The sequence below is a fragment of the Lepidothrix coronata genome, unplaced genomic scaffold, assembly GCF_001604755.1.
Source record: "Lepidothrix coronata isolate B3197 unplaced genomic scaffold, Lepidothrix_coronata-1.0 Scaffold44, whole genome shotgun sequence".
Classification (NCBI taxonomy): Eukaryota; Metazoa; Chordata; class Aves; order Passeriformes; family Pipridae; genus Lepidothrix; species Lepidothrix coronata.
Window position 1 is genome coordinate 1,466,847 of NW_016690224.1, and position 17,884 is coordinate 1,484,730.

General features: G+C 43.0%; 1 protein-coding gene across 5 annotated transcripts in view; it reads right to left on the reverse strand.

Annotated features, from left to right (window-relative positions):
• Positions 1–17,884, reverse strand: part of HECTD4 (HECT domain E3 ubiquitin protein ligase 4) — a 70,306-nt gene that overhangs the window by 13,252 nt on the left and 39,170 nt on the right. For all 5 annotated transcript variants that reach the window (XM_017814248.1, XM_017814247.1, XM_017814244.1 and 2 more), the window contains 25 exons: positions 17,433–17,514; positions 16,652–16,854; positions 16,342–16,477; positions 15,069–15,251; positions 14,666–14,836; positions 14,100–14,269; positions 13,550–13,665; positions 12,589–12,692; positions 12,176–12,337; positions 11,874–12,022; positions 11,548–11,627; positions 11,267–11,430; positions 9,932–10,169; positions 9,401–9,537; positions 9,114–9,240; positions 8,360–8,497; positions 8,091–8,227; positions 7,793–7,953; positions 7,022–7,203; positions 5,448–5,653; positions 5,020–5,150; positions 4,677–4,882; positions 3,530–3,709; positions 1,923–3,229; positions 237–444 (listed from right to left, as the gene is read on the reverse strand). In XM_017814248.1, coding sequence (XP_017669737.1) covers positions 237–444; positions 1,923–3,229; positions 3,530–3,709; positions 4,677–4,882; positions 5,020–5,150; positions 5,448–5,653; positions 7,022–7,203; positions 7,793–7,953; positions 8,091–8,227; positions 8,360–8,497; positions 9,114–9,240; positions 9,401–9,537; positions 9,932–10,169; positions 11,267–11,430; positions 11,548–11,627; positions 11,874–12,022; positions 12,176–12,337; positions 12,589–12,692; positions 13,550–13,665; positions 14,100–14,269; positions 14,666–14,836; positions 15,069–15,251; positions 16,342–16,477; positions 16,652–16,854; positions 17,433–17,514 — 5,078 coding nt within the window. The remainder of the gene's footprint in view (positions 1–236; positions 445–1,922; positions 3,230–3,529; positions 3,710–4,676; positions 4,883–5,019; positions 5,151–5,447; positions 5,654–7,021; positions 7,204–7,792; positions 7,954–8,090; positions 8,228–8,359; positions 8,498–9,113; positions 9,241–9,400; positions 9,538–9,931; positions 10,170–11,266; positions 11,431–11,547; positions 11,628–11,873; positions 12,023–12,175; positions 12,338–12,588; positions 12,693–13,549; positions 13,666–14,099; positions 14,270–14,665; positions 14,837–15,068; positions 15,252–16,341; positions 16,478–16,651; positions 16,855–17,432; positions 17,515–17,884) is intronic.

The window sequence follows — 17,884 nt, forward strand, 5'->3', positions numbered from 1 at the left end:
TTGATGAGTTTTTTGGTATTTTTTTATTTATTTTTAATTTATTGTTTGATTAGCTGTGAGGACAGTTGAGCCATGTTCAGACTGCAAATAGCTGCTGGAAGGAGGAAACTTGCTGTGAAATTCCTCCCTGGCACTCCTCAATTAGTGAGTCCCATCAAATCAAGGAGAATCTGAGCCCTGTATCCCAAAAACTCCCCCAGTACAAGTGAGGTATTTGCCAGTGTGAAACCACATACCTTTTATTGACTTATCATTGAAATAATCTTCTAGTGCTGGGCTTCCTTGGGTGTCAAATAAACTCTGGTTTACAGTAGAAACAGTTAAAATCTCCTCAGTTGACATCTCCATCAGCTCATCTTCACCATCCAGGCTGGACAGGCCAATGAGGTCACTGCTGTTGAACAGGCTGGCTCGGATTTTCTCTATTTTAGCTCTTGACCTTATCTGTAAAATAATGAAATTAGTTAACAGGAACTCTGAGAACACAAATTAACTTCCAGTTATGTGGATTTGGGTTTTAAGCTTTCTCCCTCCCCCTTACAGATAAGCACTACGCTGCTCTTCCAACTCTTCTACATCAGTAATTTGATATCAAAATTCAGGTTCAGCCCAGAAAACATCATTTAAAGATCACCAGGCCACTGAAATTCCCATGCTGCGAGTTAATGAGACACAGCTCTGAACCAGCTATTCCATGTCTTAGTCTGGAGACAGCTCTTGGAAACATCAAGAAGCAGAAGGTGTCAGACAGGTAACCTGTCATTATTTATAACTCTACAGTCCTTGCTTCAATTCTCCACTCAGAAAAGTCTTAATTAGCACAGGGCTTTAAGCCTCAGCTGTACAGATTGGGAAGAGGAACAGTAACTTCCTTATATTCCCAAAATAACAGCACTGTCAGAGCAGCTCCAGACTCGGAGTGGTTTCCATGTGAACACTGGCAGCTTTCTGGACACACTTCACGGGTTATTTCAACCCTGGGGGCTTCGTGTAAATTAACAGCTCAAGAATAGCAAGAGTTTCCATCTGAACAGGCTGATTTTCTTCCAAAAGGGAAACTGATACAATCCCAGACTACACAAAAACATCTCTCCCTTCCCAGGCCATCAGGAATGGCTGTGCTTTTGGAAGCTCCTGATAAATCTGCAGCTGCTGGTGGAAGGACAGAGAAGGTTCTCGTGCAGAGCCAAAAACCTGCAGTGATCCAGCATCGATGGCAACCACCCACAAGGCTTTTAAAATTCATTTGCAGCCACACATCAACAAAATTTATCATCTCTCCTCAAGCAGCTTTATAGAAGAATCCATAGATGGTTCAAAATCTGTGAAAATGTGCTCATTAAACATTAAATAATTGCCTTGTGGGTCAAACCAAAAGGACATGAATCTCTAAATCCATCTCAGCAGTAGCCAGTAGTCTTTGACATGAGAGAGGAAATGAATAAAACTTCCCCTTTACATATTCTCCCAGCCTCCTGAAACCAGAAGTTTAAAGATTTCCTAAACTGAAAACTGCACTAGCTGCTGAGTTTAAGAGCCACCAATTTGCAATCCTCCAAGAATTTAATCCCTTAGGAATTCATTTATGCTCTTGGCTTCAGCAACACCTTGTGACAATGAGCTCTACAAGAACACACAAGAGTTCTTCCTTCCTTCTGCTCTAAAATTGCTGCTTGATAACTCCACTACTTGATCCCCTCTGTTCTCTGAGAGACACTGAATGTATCTGAGACTGTGAGTGGTGGAAAGTCAGTGCAGAAGGAAATTTGGAGTTCCTCAGCCATCCTGTCTAAGCTGAGAACTCGCAGTCTCCCTGGTCTCATGTGCCCTTTGACACACACTTATCCTGCACCCAGAAACCAGCTCCTAGAGTCAGATCCCATTCTTCCAGAACCCCCTGACCCCAGAGGCCCCTCTCCTACCTCCACCACAGCAAAGCCCTTGATGGGCCGTGACAGCAGGGGCTGGTTGTCCAAGGATGTGACCGTGTACATGGACCCCACGTCCGACACTGACGCCGTTTCCACATTGTCGAGGGGTTCCCCAAGGCTGCCAAGGCTGCCCAGGCTCCCAGTGCTGCAGTGGGAGAGATCCAAACTCTCCTGGCTGGAAACAACATGCGGCTGTTCCAGCAATCCAGGTGGGATGGCCAGTTCCAGTCCTGCTTGGAACTGGTCCACGGAGATGTCGCTGACGGTGCGGGATATCCCCTGGGAGCTGCAGAGGGAAGCCTGGCTGGTGGATGCCGAGGCGCTGACGCTCATGGCAGGGGTGACACTGCTGGAGCTGCTGATGTCCAGACTGTCCGCGCTGCTGGAAACAGTTGGTTTCTCCAGTTCAGTTCTGCATTCGCCTCCTTCTGCTTTGTCCTTGATTTTTTTGGGATCCTCTTCCTGCAAAGGGATGTAGATCTCATCTTTGAAGACCCCCCCGTGGGCATTGCAGGCCTTTCTGATGGCACTCCTGACCGTGCCCTCCTCCAGGTGGGTGGGGATCCCTGAGATGACGAGCAGGCGGCTGTGGGCCGTGGGACCCACCAGGGCCTGGCAGGCGTCTGCCACCGCATCGTTTGTCACCCCCAGCCCCTGGGGATCCTTTTTGGTCAGGTGCCTGAGGATTATGAGCAGAGTCAGTGCTCTGTGGAACCACAGCATGTCCTCAGGCTTGCTCCCTCCGATGCTGAGGAGCGCGGCGTCCGTTTCGGTCGCTCTGGACGAAGCCCTTTTCCCTGAGGACGACGTCTTTTCCCGCTTCATTTTGACCTTCTTCCGTTTTGACAGCAAGCTTGGACTCTGTGGTGTCTGTCCCGGAGAGGATGAAGATGAGGATGAAGAGTCACTGAGATTCGGGGCACTTGTGGACGATATCACATTGGCTGTGACACTCATGTTGATGGGCAAGGTTACTTCTGCCACAGCGAGGCAAACTTCCATCAGGGCATGGAAGTACGTGGAGAACCTTCCCTGGTCGGCCACTCCAACTCCAGAACCACCACAGGCGTTCCCAGACACCCAGTTCTGGGTTTCCTCATCATACAGCTTGTGAAGCTCTGACTGGAGGGCCATGAGCATGGCCAGGCAGGGGTTGAGCTGCAGGGCAATGGAGGACGACAATCCTGCTGGATTCTTCTTCTGCTCCAGGTTGTGGATTTTGCGAAGCAACTCAGCCAGGAGGTGAAATATTAATTCCTTCACACACGCTGCCATGTCAGTGGTCCAGAGGAAGTTCCCTGTGTGAGAAAGGCAAGACATGGGGTCAGCAGTGTTTCACTGCTTTATAACATGAGTTGCAAAAGTAACACTAAAAAAAGCACAACAAAAGCTCGTTTCAATGGCTGCACATCTGCAGCAAGAAAGACAGGAAGGGTATTCCAAGAAGTGCAATCAACAGAAAACTTCTGGAGTTTGAAGAAAATTTCAATACAGTGGAAGAACTCAGAAAATTACAACTGTCATTTTTGTTTCCTAAACTCTCCGCCTGAGCCAGCACATTGTCGGTGCTCATCAGTAAGGAAATACTGGATACTCACCTAAGAATTCCACTACTTGCAAGAGAACTGAAGCAGGAATAGTGTCCAGTTCATCTTCTGATTTTCCATCCCCATCTTCTAATTTCCAAGTTAAGAGCTGTTCTGTGAATGCCATTGCCAGGGGGAATTCCAGGGGAAGGGAATGCAAGACCAACACAGCTCCAGGAGGAGGAGACACTCCTACAAGGTCAAAGACAACACTTATCATGAATCTAACCATCAGTAAAGTGAAAGTATTAACATTTAGGATTTTTTTGAGGCTAAATTTATGTTAAGTGAGAATTTTTCCTATAGTACCTTGCAAGAAACAAACAGGAATGTTTCTCCATAATGATAAATTGATACAATCTACAATTATAAATGTACAGAGAACATTTTGTTCACATAACAATAGCACAGAACAATTTTGAGCCTGTACATATCTAAACAGATATAAGATTTCCCCAAATCATTTATTTGTAGTGTGATGTGTCTGATGAGTACTGAGGTGCTGCAAATTCAGCAAGAGAAATTAAGGACCTCCAAGAGAAGAACTTACTGCACCTGGTCACCTTCATGATTGTAAATCCCACTGTCTTTCTTTGAGGTGAAGAATAAAAAGAATATTATTGATTTCTCTTGTTTGAGAAGCTGGGGTAACCTGTGTATTGCTACACTGCACATTCATTACTCTGTATTAGAGGCCTCTACAATCACTTACAAAAGGAAAAAAAATAATCTCCATCTGAAACAGCATCTCAGGCAGCAACAGCACTAACATGAACACTGCAGAATGAGTATTTTGAATAAAATGTTCTGATTAAAAACACTGCCTGTTGAACTCCTGGAATATAAAAATCAGAGGGAAAAAAACCCAGATCCTAAGGATTTAACAGGACTAACAAAGATCAGAATCAGGTGGTTTCCAATGTTTATAAAACTCAGGATTTCTGGTGAAGAATGATTGCAAATTTGTGGTAGGAATCCCTTCTCCAAAAATCCTGCCATAACCACTGGCAGGACTGGTGCTACAGAAACAATGACGATTCTTCTGAGAACACAGTTAGAAAGGGTTTGAAACTGTGTTTAATGTTGCTGTTATTCTTTACCCAGTTTGTTTGATGTGTGTCTTGTGTGTGGGGGTGATGACTGAGGGGTACATTCTTACCTAGTTTGATGTGCACCTTGTCTGTGGGGGTGATGACAGCGGGGTACTGGTTGGTGGTGGGGGGCGGCGTGAGGCCGGTGTTGGTCGGGGAGGCGTCCCGGGGGTAACACACGGCCTCGATGAGGTTCAGCTGCCCGTTCCTCTTCACTTTGTGCCCCAGCCCATACACCAGCACCCGAGCCCAGGGGGCTTTGTACAGGGATGAACTGAGAACAGAGCAGGAACAGGCTGGTCAGGCTCTAACCAGCTTTAAAAATCTAAAAAACTAAGTAACTACATCCTCAGGGTTACGGGCTCAGTGACGTCTTTAATCTCTGCCACTCCTGGTCCCTCAGTTACTCACTCTTTGCGGAATCCAGACTGACTTTCCTTACAGGACACAATCACAAATGCAGCCCCAGGGAAGTTAACATCCATGTTGACTTTGGATTCTGAAATTGGGAATTCTTCAGCAGGAAACTGTTCCGGCGCTGCCTGTAACAGAACATTTCATAGTGAAGGATCCCAAACAGCAGCAAACCATCTCCCTCCTCTTTATTTAAATAAAATACAGCATTGTAAATAGACAGCATGAGATCAATTCATGTGATGCAGAGCATTTGCTACTGCTTGTGTCTTTAGTGTCCACTATGATCAGAACAGGAATTTCATCCATCCAGGGAAACAACTCCATGTAAGGGACAGTATTATGGAAATTAGAACCACACTTAAAGCAAGGGCTCCTTAGGAAGAAACCCAACACTGCTCATAAAACATGACTAAATATTTCACCTGCAAAAAGGAGCAGATCTGTTTTGTGAGGTCCAACAGACTCTCCTCTCCTTGGTGCAGCGTCCGAGTAATGGCCACGGTGAGCCACTCCCTGATGGCCTGGGAATTGCCCTGGTAGAAGAGGTCTGTGGCAGCACAGGTCTGGGAATGGATGCAGTGTTGCAAGGACTGGGCCAGAAGGATAGAGCTTGAACTGATTGTTCCATCTGTAATAACAAGGGAAAGATCTCAAATGTGGAGATCACTTTGACATGTTAATGCAGCCTGTGACACACTTCGTGGAAAGAAGTTTCAAAACACAGGAAAACAGAGGCTTGTGGAAAACTCCTCCCAAAGGTCAGCAGGAGAAGGGATCCACCCAGGACTAGATTTGCAGCCCTTCCCCAGTTGGTTGTGGATGGGATGGCCCTCTAAATGCCAGCTGTGCTCTTCTCCTGCCTCAGCCCAGCCCCTGGAGGGGTCTGGCAAGGAAACATGGAGCTGTGGAATCACCCTGCCCGTTCTGTCCCCTGGGTGAAGGTAAGCAAACTTCAGTTTATTGTACAAGTATAATTAGGAAGAGTGACCAGAGGTAAGAGCAGCTTCATCTGTTCTCAAGCTTTTTCCACACAGGAACCAGATCACTTTTGGGCAGCCCCAAGTGGGTCTCAAGCCTTGACACCTCATGGATGTCATCCTTCAGCTAATGGGAGAAGCCAAGGGAAACTAAAGTGCAGAGCACAAAAGAGTGGGTAATTCACCAAAATGCTGGTTTGGAAACTCTGTGTGTTAGCAGAACTTGAATTAGACAAACTTTAAAGAGGAAAAACTGAATTAAAGCTTGTAAACTGGTTCTCAAAGCCATGCAAAGTAGTGCTGTACTCTGCAAGGGGATCGCTTCCAGTGAGGATCTGTTAGAGGTAGCCAAGTTTCAAAGGAATTGGAGGAGGGAACAGGACTCTTTCCAATGGTAAATAATCACTTTCTATTATTAATAGCCTATATTTAGCACTTCCTACTTCCTCCTTATGCTTCAGCCACATTACACACACTTCTCTACATGAAGAAGAGCTTTGTCACGATAATTGTCTTTGTCAACACTCACTTGAATGAGCCAAAAATTATTTTCCATGATTCAGCACAAACATTCTCTAACCAGATCTGTGATTCCAGCAGGAAAAGGACAAACCACTTTGTGAAATGAAGAACAGTTGAATTTTGAAAAGTGTGAGACCCAGCTGGCCTTTAGTTTTAGTACCCAGGATTAGAATTTTAATAAAAACAATCTCAATTCCTTACCAGTATCCCACACGGATACTCCCTTCACTCCCCAATAAACAGAAGACCACAAGTGACAAAGGGAAAGGAGCACACTTAGTGGGATCCTAGGAGGGACTCTTAACTCTCTTGAACACTTTTAGTTAGATTATTAGCAAGAATTTCAGTTTAGAACCCTATACTAATGTCAGGAGTTCACTGAGACATTTCTTATATATCCCCATTATTAGCCAACTAATAAAGAAGTATCAAATGAACTATAATTTTTGTCCCCAGAAAACCATTGTACCTCAAAAGAACTGTGATAGAGTGTTTACCAGGAAGAGGTGGTGCAAGAAGCTGGTTGGAGAGCAGCTGCAGGTGCTCCAGGGTGATATCCCGGATGGCAGGAATGTGGAAGAGCCGAGTAAACATGTGGGGAGATTTGGGGGCAAAAATGTTGAGCAGAGCCATCCGACAGTAGAGCTTGGCCAGGGCAGCTTCACTCCTCAACAGCTCTCTAGGGAACACAAACATGAAAACATCCAGTTCTTCTCCACAATAAACCACCTGTCCCTGAATCCAGATACACCTCATTATTTACAAGGTTCCAGTAGACCCAAAGCTTCCTTATTCACTTAAGACAGCACTCAGCCCATCTAATTCTGCGACCAAATGAGGGCACATGGATTAGAAACCAACTCTTCAAAGTCAGTCAAGACTTCTTAAACTGCTGGGCAGCAACTGGCTGAGGGTACAAAAACTGAAGGAAGGTACTGTTAGATCAGCACATGTAAAACCACTTTCAGAGGATTAAGTAAAATCCTGTCAACAAGACAATTAAAATAAATTTTCTTTATTGCCAAAAAACCCCCCAAACCCTCAGAAAAAAAACCCCAAAACCAACCCAAAATCTCACTACTCCCATTAAAACATTAAGTTAATGAATCTTTGTCAGCTTTATCCAACAACTCCAAAAAGATTCAGAAGTTTATAATGCCTAAAATAAGGCTGTAGTAGATAAATGTACTATGAGAAATGCTACAGACTAAGTCAGTTAATACAAATTCAGACAAAACAAATGCCTTGTAACTACATTTCTTTTTTACCTGTGAATTTGTATGTTGGTGTTATCCAGGGTAACCAATCCATTGGTTGCAGTCCTCCTGTATCCTGCAGGTGGCCTTTCCAGCATGTCAATGGGATACCAGTACCTCACCAGAACTCCCTCACTTCGGAGATAGGTCTCTACTTGTACCAGTTCATTCACCTGCAACACCAAACCCCAAACTGTCAACAAACACATTCATGATAATGTTTTTATTCCTTCAAATCAGCATTCCAAGCATTTGCTCACAATGTGTGATGCTGATACATGAAAAGCCCTCCCAATGTACCTTTACTCACCGAATCAACATCCAGAACAACACCATGAAGACCAAATGTCTTCAGCATCCCCCGAATAGCAAACTTGGGTAAAGCTGTTCCCACAGCACTGCTGGTGACATTGTTGCTGTCAGGAGAGCGAGTCACCACTGTGAGACCTGGTCAGGAAGGGACAACACAGCTTTTAAGGCACAGCATTTTCCTCAGACTGACCGTTTCTGCAGTAGATCCCAAATATTGGAGCCCCTGAGCTTTTCTTTTCCCCCCAGGATCCTTTTTGCTGACCTTACCTTTCCGTACTTTATCAATTGTGAACTTGTTTGCCTCATCTTTGATGTCCTCGATGGTGGGAAGGTACAGGTCTCTTGGGATGCCCCCGTTTTCCTCATAGAGGAATTCCACAGTTTGCCGGGCTATATCAACCATTCCTGGCAGAAAGAAGGGAGTGCAAGTTATTTTCCCCAGACATTTGAAATTTGTTCTTATTCTCATTAAGATCCCAAGCAGGTATCTAATTACTTGAATATTCTTTCAGCCAGGTTGATAGATAGAAATTGGAGCTTTCCCAAGGAAGTGGAGCTTTTCCTGAGCTTCTCATCAGGGCTCAGAATTCCTACCTCACTCTTACTGTGACTTTCCCACAAACAGGTTGTCCTGCCGGATCTGTATCCATTTACAAATCTCCCCTTATTACTATGTTCCTCAAAAGTTTTGCCTTGATATCACTCCAGACAGAAAATGCATGTGGGTAATTTCTTCCCCAACTATTATTCCAAAGTATTCCTGTACCCACATCACAACAAATCACATCACTATTTCTAAAGTAACTTTCCCTATTTAAATAGTCCAACTTAAGTAAAACTGTTAAAGAGAAATCATGAGCCCAAAACAAATTCTAAGCACTCCAGGGAAACAACAAGTGATTTTTTTAAATTTAAATTTTCCAGCCCTGAATACAGCAAAACATGAAAGAAATACAGGTTTTATCTCACACTTCCTGCACATCATATAAACCAATGTGCACAGAAATAAATACAGCCATACCTAACTGGAGAGCTCCTTTAATCTGATCCAGCCCAGATTTCCTCTCAGCCTCATTACGGAACCTTCTTCGAATTGTAGGGAAAACTTTAGTTTCCCAGGCTTTAACCAAGAGGGCATAGTGGTCCTCCTACAAAGACAAGAACACCAAGAAGAGAGAAGTTAACAGCAGCTATATTTTTGTTAGAGAAGCATGAAAAACTCATGTGTGGCAAAATCTAAAAATCTAAATTACTATCTGTGTTTGCAGTCTATAAATTACAGGAGGCAGAGTTTGCCACGTTCCTCACCCGGGGAATATCGTCGTCATCATCATCATCACTTTCATCATCTGCAATTGGAGGGGGGTGAGGATCAGGACCCGAGGTGATAAAGTTCTCATAGCTCAGCTCCATTTTATAGTGGCAAGATGTGTCACTGTCATATTCTGCAAAACACACATGGAGATAATGAGATCAGAATGCATGGAAAAATATTCCATGAAATTTGAGATATACGGCATTCCACGGTCTCCAATCAGTCAGTGGGAATGTAATGCCTTTTGACACAGCACAACCAATTGGCTGATTCAACCAACTGTAACATCCTATTGTATTCCCAACCCTAATGAGATCATTTCTCATTGTAGCTCCATTAATTAAGGATAATTTGCACATCCATACAGAGGAAGACCAAAGAAGAATTTTTTAATTGCCTTGTCTAAAATCAGATAAGCACAGATTCGACAGTGCTTAAAGAGGTAGTACCAGGCTGAGCTTAAATCCTATCTAATTGATTGTAATTTCTGCCCAAAGAGATTTAAACATTCATTATCACTTTACGTTGTTGGGCCGTGGCCACGGCTGCGATCCTGCAGGGGGGCCCGTGGGTGCCGGGGTCGGAGGCGATGCTGGTGCCAGCGTCATTGTCACTGTCAGAGGCCATGGCAAAGGGCAGGGCCTCGAAGTTGGCACTGATCTCCTCGGCCAGGTCGATGCACAGGTCGGCAGCGTTCCGGTGGGCCTGGCCCTCGGCAAAGGCAAACTGCCGGGAGCCGAAGTTAGCCCGGACCTTGGTGTTCTGCAAGGAGATGCACATCAAAGCACTGGGGATTGGTTTGCAGCCATAAAACCTGTATTACACAGCTCACTACTACTGCTTGCTAAGTACCTTTGTGCAAGATTCCTAAAAATGTAGTTTATTTGTTCTCTGTTAAGAGCTGCAAAAGAATGAGGTGAAGGGTATTGCTATCTGTGAAAATGTACTGAGCAAGAGGCACAACACCTGACAGCCAGTCAAAGCTACTCAGGAGCCTCGAAACCATTCCAGAAGGCTGATACTGTGTCAAAGGAGATGAAGTGGAAGAAAAGATGAAGAAAGGGGCCTTCTGGGACCTCCGATTCAAATTCAGGAGGCTTGTCAGGGGCATGGAGAGGGCAGTGCTATGGGAGGGACAGTTTTGAAAGAGGGTGTAAGAGATGAGGTCATGTCCAAATATTGTAATTAGAATCTGAATATTGTAATTAGATGATAGCACAAACTTGTAAAGCCTATGCAACTCAGTGTGCTCAAAATCTTCCTGTGCACCTTGGTGCTGTAATATAGGAGTGCTTTTTGCCTTTAATACTCAAAAATAATCCAGGGAATTATTTCTCTGACTTCAAGGCAACAGATTTGATCCTTCCCTTTGCTCTTTTTTTAAAAATACCTCAGCCAAAGGGATAAGCTGATCCTATCTCCCTGCCACAGGGGTTCCCAGCTATCAGGGAAAGCATTAAGCTGCTCAACACAAACTTTGAACTTGCCTTTTTTTTACCTTTGAGCTGGGTGGGAATACTAACAGAGGGGCTACTGGCACAGAATAACAGCATCTCATCAGGCCAGTTGCACATTACTGGGCTAATGGGCAGAAAAAATTCAAAATCATGCTAAATTGCACCAGAGAAGATGAAATACCTCAACCCAACTCCAGACAGGTAAAAATTATTAGGTTGTGGGTTTGATCCCCATATGGGCCATTCACTCAAGGGATGGACTCGATGATCCTTGTGGCTCCCTTCCAACTCAGAATATTCTGTTATTAATTTACTTCTTATAGATAGGTAAGCAGGCTCAAGACTTTATGCTTTTAGTATTTCTGAAAGTATACCAAACAATATATTTCTGTTACAGCTTGCCTTTTTCTGAATGTGGACAACTGGCCACATTCCACCAGAGACATCCTCCAGGTACGGCCCGAGTCGCTGCCCACAATACGTGAAATAAACTCTGCCCTTTGCTGGCTGCCCTGGAGGAGGGGGAGTTCCTTCTGTCCTTTCCCATCCAATTCCTGCTACGTCACCTGGAGAAAAATATAAAAAGAAGGATTTTTAATTGGTTTTCTCATCCGCTGTTTCCCTGACATTTTAGAGGATTTTCTGATTTAGCAGATAAGTATTTTAGCTAAGCTCTCACATACCAGGAGAGAGAGTCACATCCAGTCTGACACTCTTCCACTGCAGCAGGCTGGAGCCATTGTAATGCACTGCTCGCCCATTGCTGAGGAGCAACAAGGAGAAGAATTAACCAGAGCACTGAAACAAAGCAGGATTCCAACCCACTGCCAGCTGTGAGAACGAAAAGGCAACTCAACTCCTTTATTTTGCAAGGGTACTCTAGTCCATCACTTTAACATTTCAGTTAAAAAGAGCATGTTGCCTACTATGTGTTCACAGTACTCCTCCCTAATCTGCTTACAAATGTACTGAGCACCACCAGGATTTCTGGTGTGCATTTCCAACATACTTGTGGAAGAGACAGGTGCCCACGGGGTTTGTCCAAGCACCATCCCGTTTTTCAGCTTCTGTGGCAAATCCAAATGAAACTATTGGTCCAGTGTCATCATCTGTATCTCCATAGGAAACTACTTCAATTTCCCAGTAGAATGACGGTGCCTAGGAATAAAAATAAAAATACTTTTTAAGAAGAATAAGAGTACTTTTTTTAAAAAATACCTACAAAATGTAGGTAAAAAAGGAAATTTCTTTTTTTTTTTCCTTTGTTGAATACTGAATGACACAAACTGCTGGAGAGTTGTGAGTTCTCACCTGCACTGGAACTGGTGAGGTGGCATAGATGAAGGTGCCCCGAGGGAGCCCCCCCCCTGCACTGGGATCAGCCAGGAAGGTCACAGCTGCCAGGTGTGAGGAGAACATACATGCCCTCACTGGGGGAAACACTCTGGAGGGGCTCCACGTGATTTCTTTGGGCTGCAAACACAACAGAGTAGTTTATTCTACCAATTACAGCTAAATTCATCCTCTGAAATCCAACCACACACTCTTTGAGGTGCACATTTAATACAACTGCCACAACTGCAGCCACATCCCATCACAGAAATTCACATTCAATGAAATGTTTAAATAAGAATCCAACCAGTTTGACTCCACCAGCACAGGCAGACCCTCTGTACCAGTGGGTTCACTGAGGGCAGAGGACTTTGAGCTGTTTCTATGCTCACCTGTCTTCTGTCTGCCTGGAGGGGAGGAGGGGGAGGTCGGGCACAGTCCCGGTACAACATCCGTAACCTCTCACACTGCATTTCCACCACCAGCAGCCTCTCCCCTGCAACAACAAACCACACCAAGGCATGAGCTTCCAGCAAATTAGTTACTGGAGTCCAACAATGTCATCTTAACACAGGAATAAATATGACATTCTCACTCTAAGAGATTCGATCAGTCTCACCTAAACAACAGAACCAGGGGAGAAGTCTAATGCAAGTGTTTTCCTCATGTTTAATTTATATTTGGTTAGCAAAGACACTTACATTAATTAAGATATAAAGTTCATTTTAGTGAGCACGTTTATGGCCCAGCAAAGGCAAGAAGTCAAAAGAATCTATGCCTGCTGTCAAAAAAAAAAAAAAATCAGTGCTCCCCCTTTTACACTGGAGATCATTGGTAATCACTTGGCTCCTGCCCTAAACATCCTTTGCTTTAGCCACTTTTCCTCTGACATGTTCGTAAAACTTGCCCTTGAACAAAGACCTTTGCTGGGCCCACTGCTTATCCTTAAACAAGAGGGAAGGAAACTGAGAGCTCAGTGATAAGAAAGCATTGTAAAAAACAGCAAAATGATCATAAGAAGAAAACATATGGTGACGTCAAGGAATACAGGGTAGGATACACTGGAAGCAAGAAAAGTGGAGAGAGTTCGGAAAAGACACAGTCCCAGGACTGGCATCTTCTGTGATACAAAGATCAGGTCCTGGCCTAAATTTATGCCTAATGTTTAATGATTTAGTGTGATTATTAGCTGCTCTTACATCAGCAGCTCTGCAGCAATGACAAGACATGCTGTACTGTGCCAGTTCCTAAACTCTGAGTAGCTGGAGGACAAAACACTGCAATGACTTTAAAAGCTGTTCTGTCTCTGAGCCCAATATGACAACGAAGCTGCACAAAGTGTCAGACACATACCAGGGCTGCACTCCTGGGCCACCAAATTCAGCACTTCTACAGCAGCTGGACACTGTTGAATGAATTCTTCACAGAATGAGCTGTCTTCCAACAGCTGAGCCATCACCAGGCATGCTCTTAATGGAAAAAGAATACATTTGAAGCATTACAAAAGTGTATATTGAAGTCAAAGCTGTCTTTACATGTACTGAATTCAAGACTACTCAAAGCTGTTTTTTCATGTACTGAATTCATGGCTGTTTTAAAAGTCAGCATGTCAACTGATCTATTTGTCTGCTTGCTTAGCTTTCCACTAGAACCTCCCCAATGACAGCTTTGCCCTGCTTCATAAGTGGATTTATATGAGGCACTTGCTCAAGGCAGTGTTACAGGGACACTTTATTTTTGGGACTCACAAACAACCCCCAGACACTAAACTGCACTTAAGGAAGACACAGGAATTTTTGCTGTCCTATGTCAACACCCACAGAGGAAGAAAACAAGAAGTCATGCAATTCCCTTGACTATTTGTGTACAAACAGCCTGGACTGGGCAAACCCCACGGACTCACCTGGTTCTTATTTCAGCAAGAAGCCGGACCACTGCCATTACTGGAGTTGAGCCATCTCCTGTTGCAGGAAGTGAGGTGTGAATAGATAGACTTCCCTCCTGAGGGAGCAACATGGACTGGACTGCCTGTACTACCTTCTCAGTAATGGACAGTTTATGAAGAGGCAATGCCTGATGGTGGGGGGGCATGGTAAAAAGTTAAATTCAAGTAGTTAGTTTCTAGCAAATGAGGGTGTTTTATTACTTGGAGTTAATTCTCATATTGTACTATCACAAAATATCAGTTAAAGAAAGAAAAAACAAAAGTAAAACAAAAAAACCCCAACATAGTACACAATGGAACATCTTTAAGCACAAAAGGTGAATATTCACGTTACTCGAATGAGAACTTAAATACAGATATTATTAAAATACATTTAAAATCATAAGCAAACTTCCCAAAGAATCTTTAAACAAAGATAAAACAGACTTTTTTTACGTGCTTTAGATTAACTGTCAGTGTGCTGTGACAGAAATCAATAAATATTTGCTATTAGACTGAATATTGGATTGTGAAAACTCCCGTACCTCAGATCTTGGAACACAGAGCCTAGATAATGGAACAGTTAATGTGTCTGCTGCTTGGGAGGTCTTTCTACTGTCTATACTGGAAGGTGGGAATTTGACCGTAGCTATACCTTCTTGTTCATTAATAGATGCCACAACTCCAATGCTTCCTGCTATTCCTTTACCTAAAACCTACAACCAAAGAAGGGCTGCATAAGACTGAAGGTGTTACAAACAAGGATCAGCGAGTGTTTGACACCACACACCAACCCCACACACAATCACAGGTGGGTATTTTAAGGAACAGTCTCCACAAGTGTCATTGCAGCTGTTTCACAACCACATGAGTCTCCCAATGCAGGGAAAACAGCAGGAAAGCTCCAATTCTCATTTAAGATATAAAACAGGAACAGCACTGAATTACCTGGACTTCAGAACCTATTTTAATTGTCTCCTTAAAGCCCCCCAGAGCACACAGGGCAGCCACTGCCTGCCGAGCAATTCTTTGAAGTTTAGCAAGTTTCCTTCCACTGCTGCTCCCATTCTCCAAAATGCTCTCTGCATATTTCCCAAGTTGTGGAATGTACATCAGAGCCCGAGACAGAACCTGGAGACAGAAGCAAAACCACCAGAGAATGACTTCAAAGCACAACTCAAACAAAAACCCAACGCCCCGAGCCTCCAGCCCACACAGTCTCAGAAGAATTATTTTTGTTCTTGAAGAGAATTATATAACTCAGAATATTCCAAGTTCTGTGAAGTGCGAACACCATCAAAGCCACGTCCACTCCCTGGTAACTTTTAGAATAGAATATAATCTTAGCAAAAGTCTTTTCTCAAAGAGCAGCAGATTAGGTGTTGCAGGATTCAGAGGAACATAAAAGGAACGTGCTGTGCTTCCCAGCCAACATTTTCTACCTTCAGAGGCCACGGAGTGAGAGGAATGAACAGCAAATAGAATAACTACCCAAAGGCAAGAGAACTCCCTAAACTATTATTAATGCCTGGAAAGAATGACAGGTGAATTAGAGCATCACAACACATTATCTAGTGATGTATAATTTCAGGTTATTTGGTTATTATTATTTATATATTATTGTGTATATTATACTGTTTATTAATTTATTATTAATAATCAATAAATTATTCTTTTTATTATTATTAAATGATTGTTTAAACCCTAAGACATCAGATATATTCCTGTGCTTGGTGAGTGATCTGAAAGTTTTTCTGTTCTCTGTAGGCATTAAAAAGTTGTAAGGGTAATCATAATGTAATCATAGTGTAGTTTGTCTGTGGATATATGGAAAATTTCAGCTAGTGTTTTCATCATAAAGTACCAAAGTAATTTAAATCTCCTTCCTGGTAGTTTTTTTACAATTCAGTAAATAAAACTTGAATGTCAGGTTTGGTTGGGAATCTATTTTATGTTAACTCTTAAAAAAATTTGAGCAGATTCAAAAAAAAAAAAAAAGAGAAAGAGAAAATAAGATAATTTTAATTTTCTTTCCACACAGGAGTGAAACAGAATTTCTGCTGGAGAGAGCTGGCTCTGTGCAGTCACACACCCCAGTCTGAAGTGTTCCACATGGTAAACGGAAACAGAGTAACTTAGAAACTTGATCATAATTAAGTTCTCTTAACTAACGAACACATATGCTTGGTGAGTTTGATACTCAATGCTCAGTTTTGCTCACTTTCTCAGCAGTTGTGGTCCAGATCTGGGCTGCATTGGACTCTGGGGCCATGAGCAGGCTGTGCAGCAGCGCGATCACCTCTGCTGCCATGCTGTTGGCAACGTGCCCGCTGATGAACGGCCTCACGGGGTCTGTCCTGTGCACAACACAAAGGCAATTCCACCATCAATTCCAAAGCCACACAAGGAAAAGAAGCCTCAGTTGTCAACAACATACAGCACAAAAAAAAAGGGAAGTTTATGAACAGCCAGATTGTTTTCTACGAATCCTGGTACACAGACAGGCAGAATGGAGACTCTGAGGGACCCACCTGGCGAGCTCAGAATTCCTCTCTCTGCAAATAGATGTTTGTGCTGTCTTCTTTTTGTCCCCAGTGGACAACCCACTCGTGGTTTCTGGATTCACAGTCTCTATGGGTGGTCCCACACTCACTATCAGCCCAGACTGTGCCCACTTTGTTGCCTTTCGAAGAGCTGCAGCAGCTTCTTCTGTAATAACTTCACAGCAGCCACTCTGTAAATGAAATAGAAGATAAATATCAATGTTAGATCTGTTTGGCCACTCTCCTCCCTCTCTGTATGTAAAAGTACTGAGAACACAGCAAAACACCCTCCTTTGTGTGGATTAGTCACAGGCATAAGACAAGTTCTTTCTTTCTCTTGCTTTTTATCATCTACAAACAGATCAGGGATCAATTCATAGACTTTAATATTCCATTTTTAGATGAACAGTAGAGTTTCTCTGATCAAAAAGCCACAAATGAATATTTCTGGTGCAAATAATCAAGAATATGTCCAAAAATATACATGACATTTTAATTTAAACATATGGTTTAAAATTTATACTATCTATGTGCATTAAACACTTCATGAAGAAGGATATTAAGGGGGCTGAAACATGACCTACAATGGTTGGAGGAAACATGAGCTGAAATTCTTTTTCATCATTTACCCCTATAATTACATCTGTAACTATATAATGCAAATATGACATAAAATTTTCTTTCTGAACAGTTAAAGTCTGCTTTGTTAAATGTTGTAAAAACTAAGAATTCTGATGTTGAATAATTCCTTAGTTATTCCTTTCCTTACTTTCGTCATGTCTCGATCCATCTTCACCACTTTCTCCATGTTGGCTCCAGTTCCCAGCCGGAATGGACGACCTTCTGAGCTACTGTTGGAGTGAAAACAGAACACATGAGCTTTGTTCTCACTGGTGGAAAACACAGCTGAACTACACAATCCATTCAATACATTATGGGTGTTTTTAAATTATTTGAAAGCAACTCTAGCAACTAAAAGGGTCAACAGTAATAGAAATCCTTGGCAGTTCCAGACATTTCCAATAGCACTATTTTACAGAAGGAATTTAATGCTATTGAATGTAGTTATTTGCAAAGCAATTTATCCCTTCCCCCTTCAAAAAGAAGCATCATGACTTTTATTGATCACAAATGCCCAAGGGTTCTGAGTTAACCTTTCACCTGTACCTTTAAGTATAATTTTTAGAGTATGGGTTCAAAATCAACATGGAAGGGGGGAAG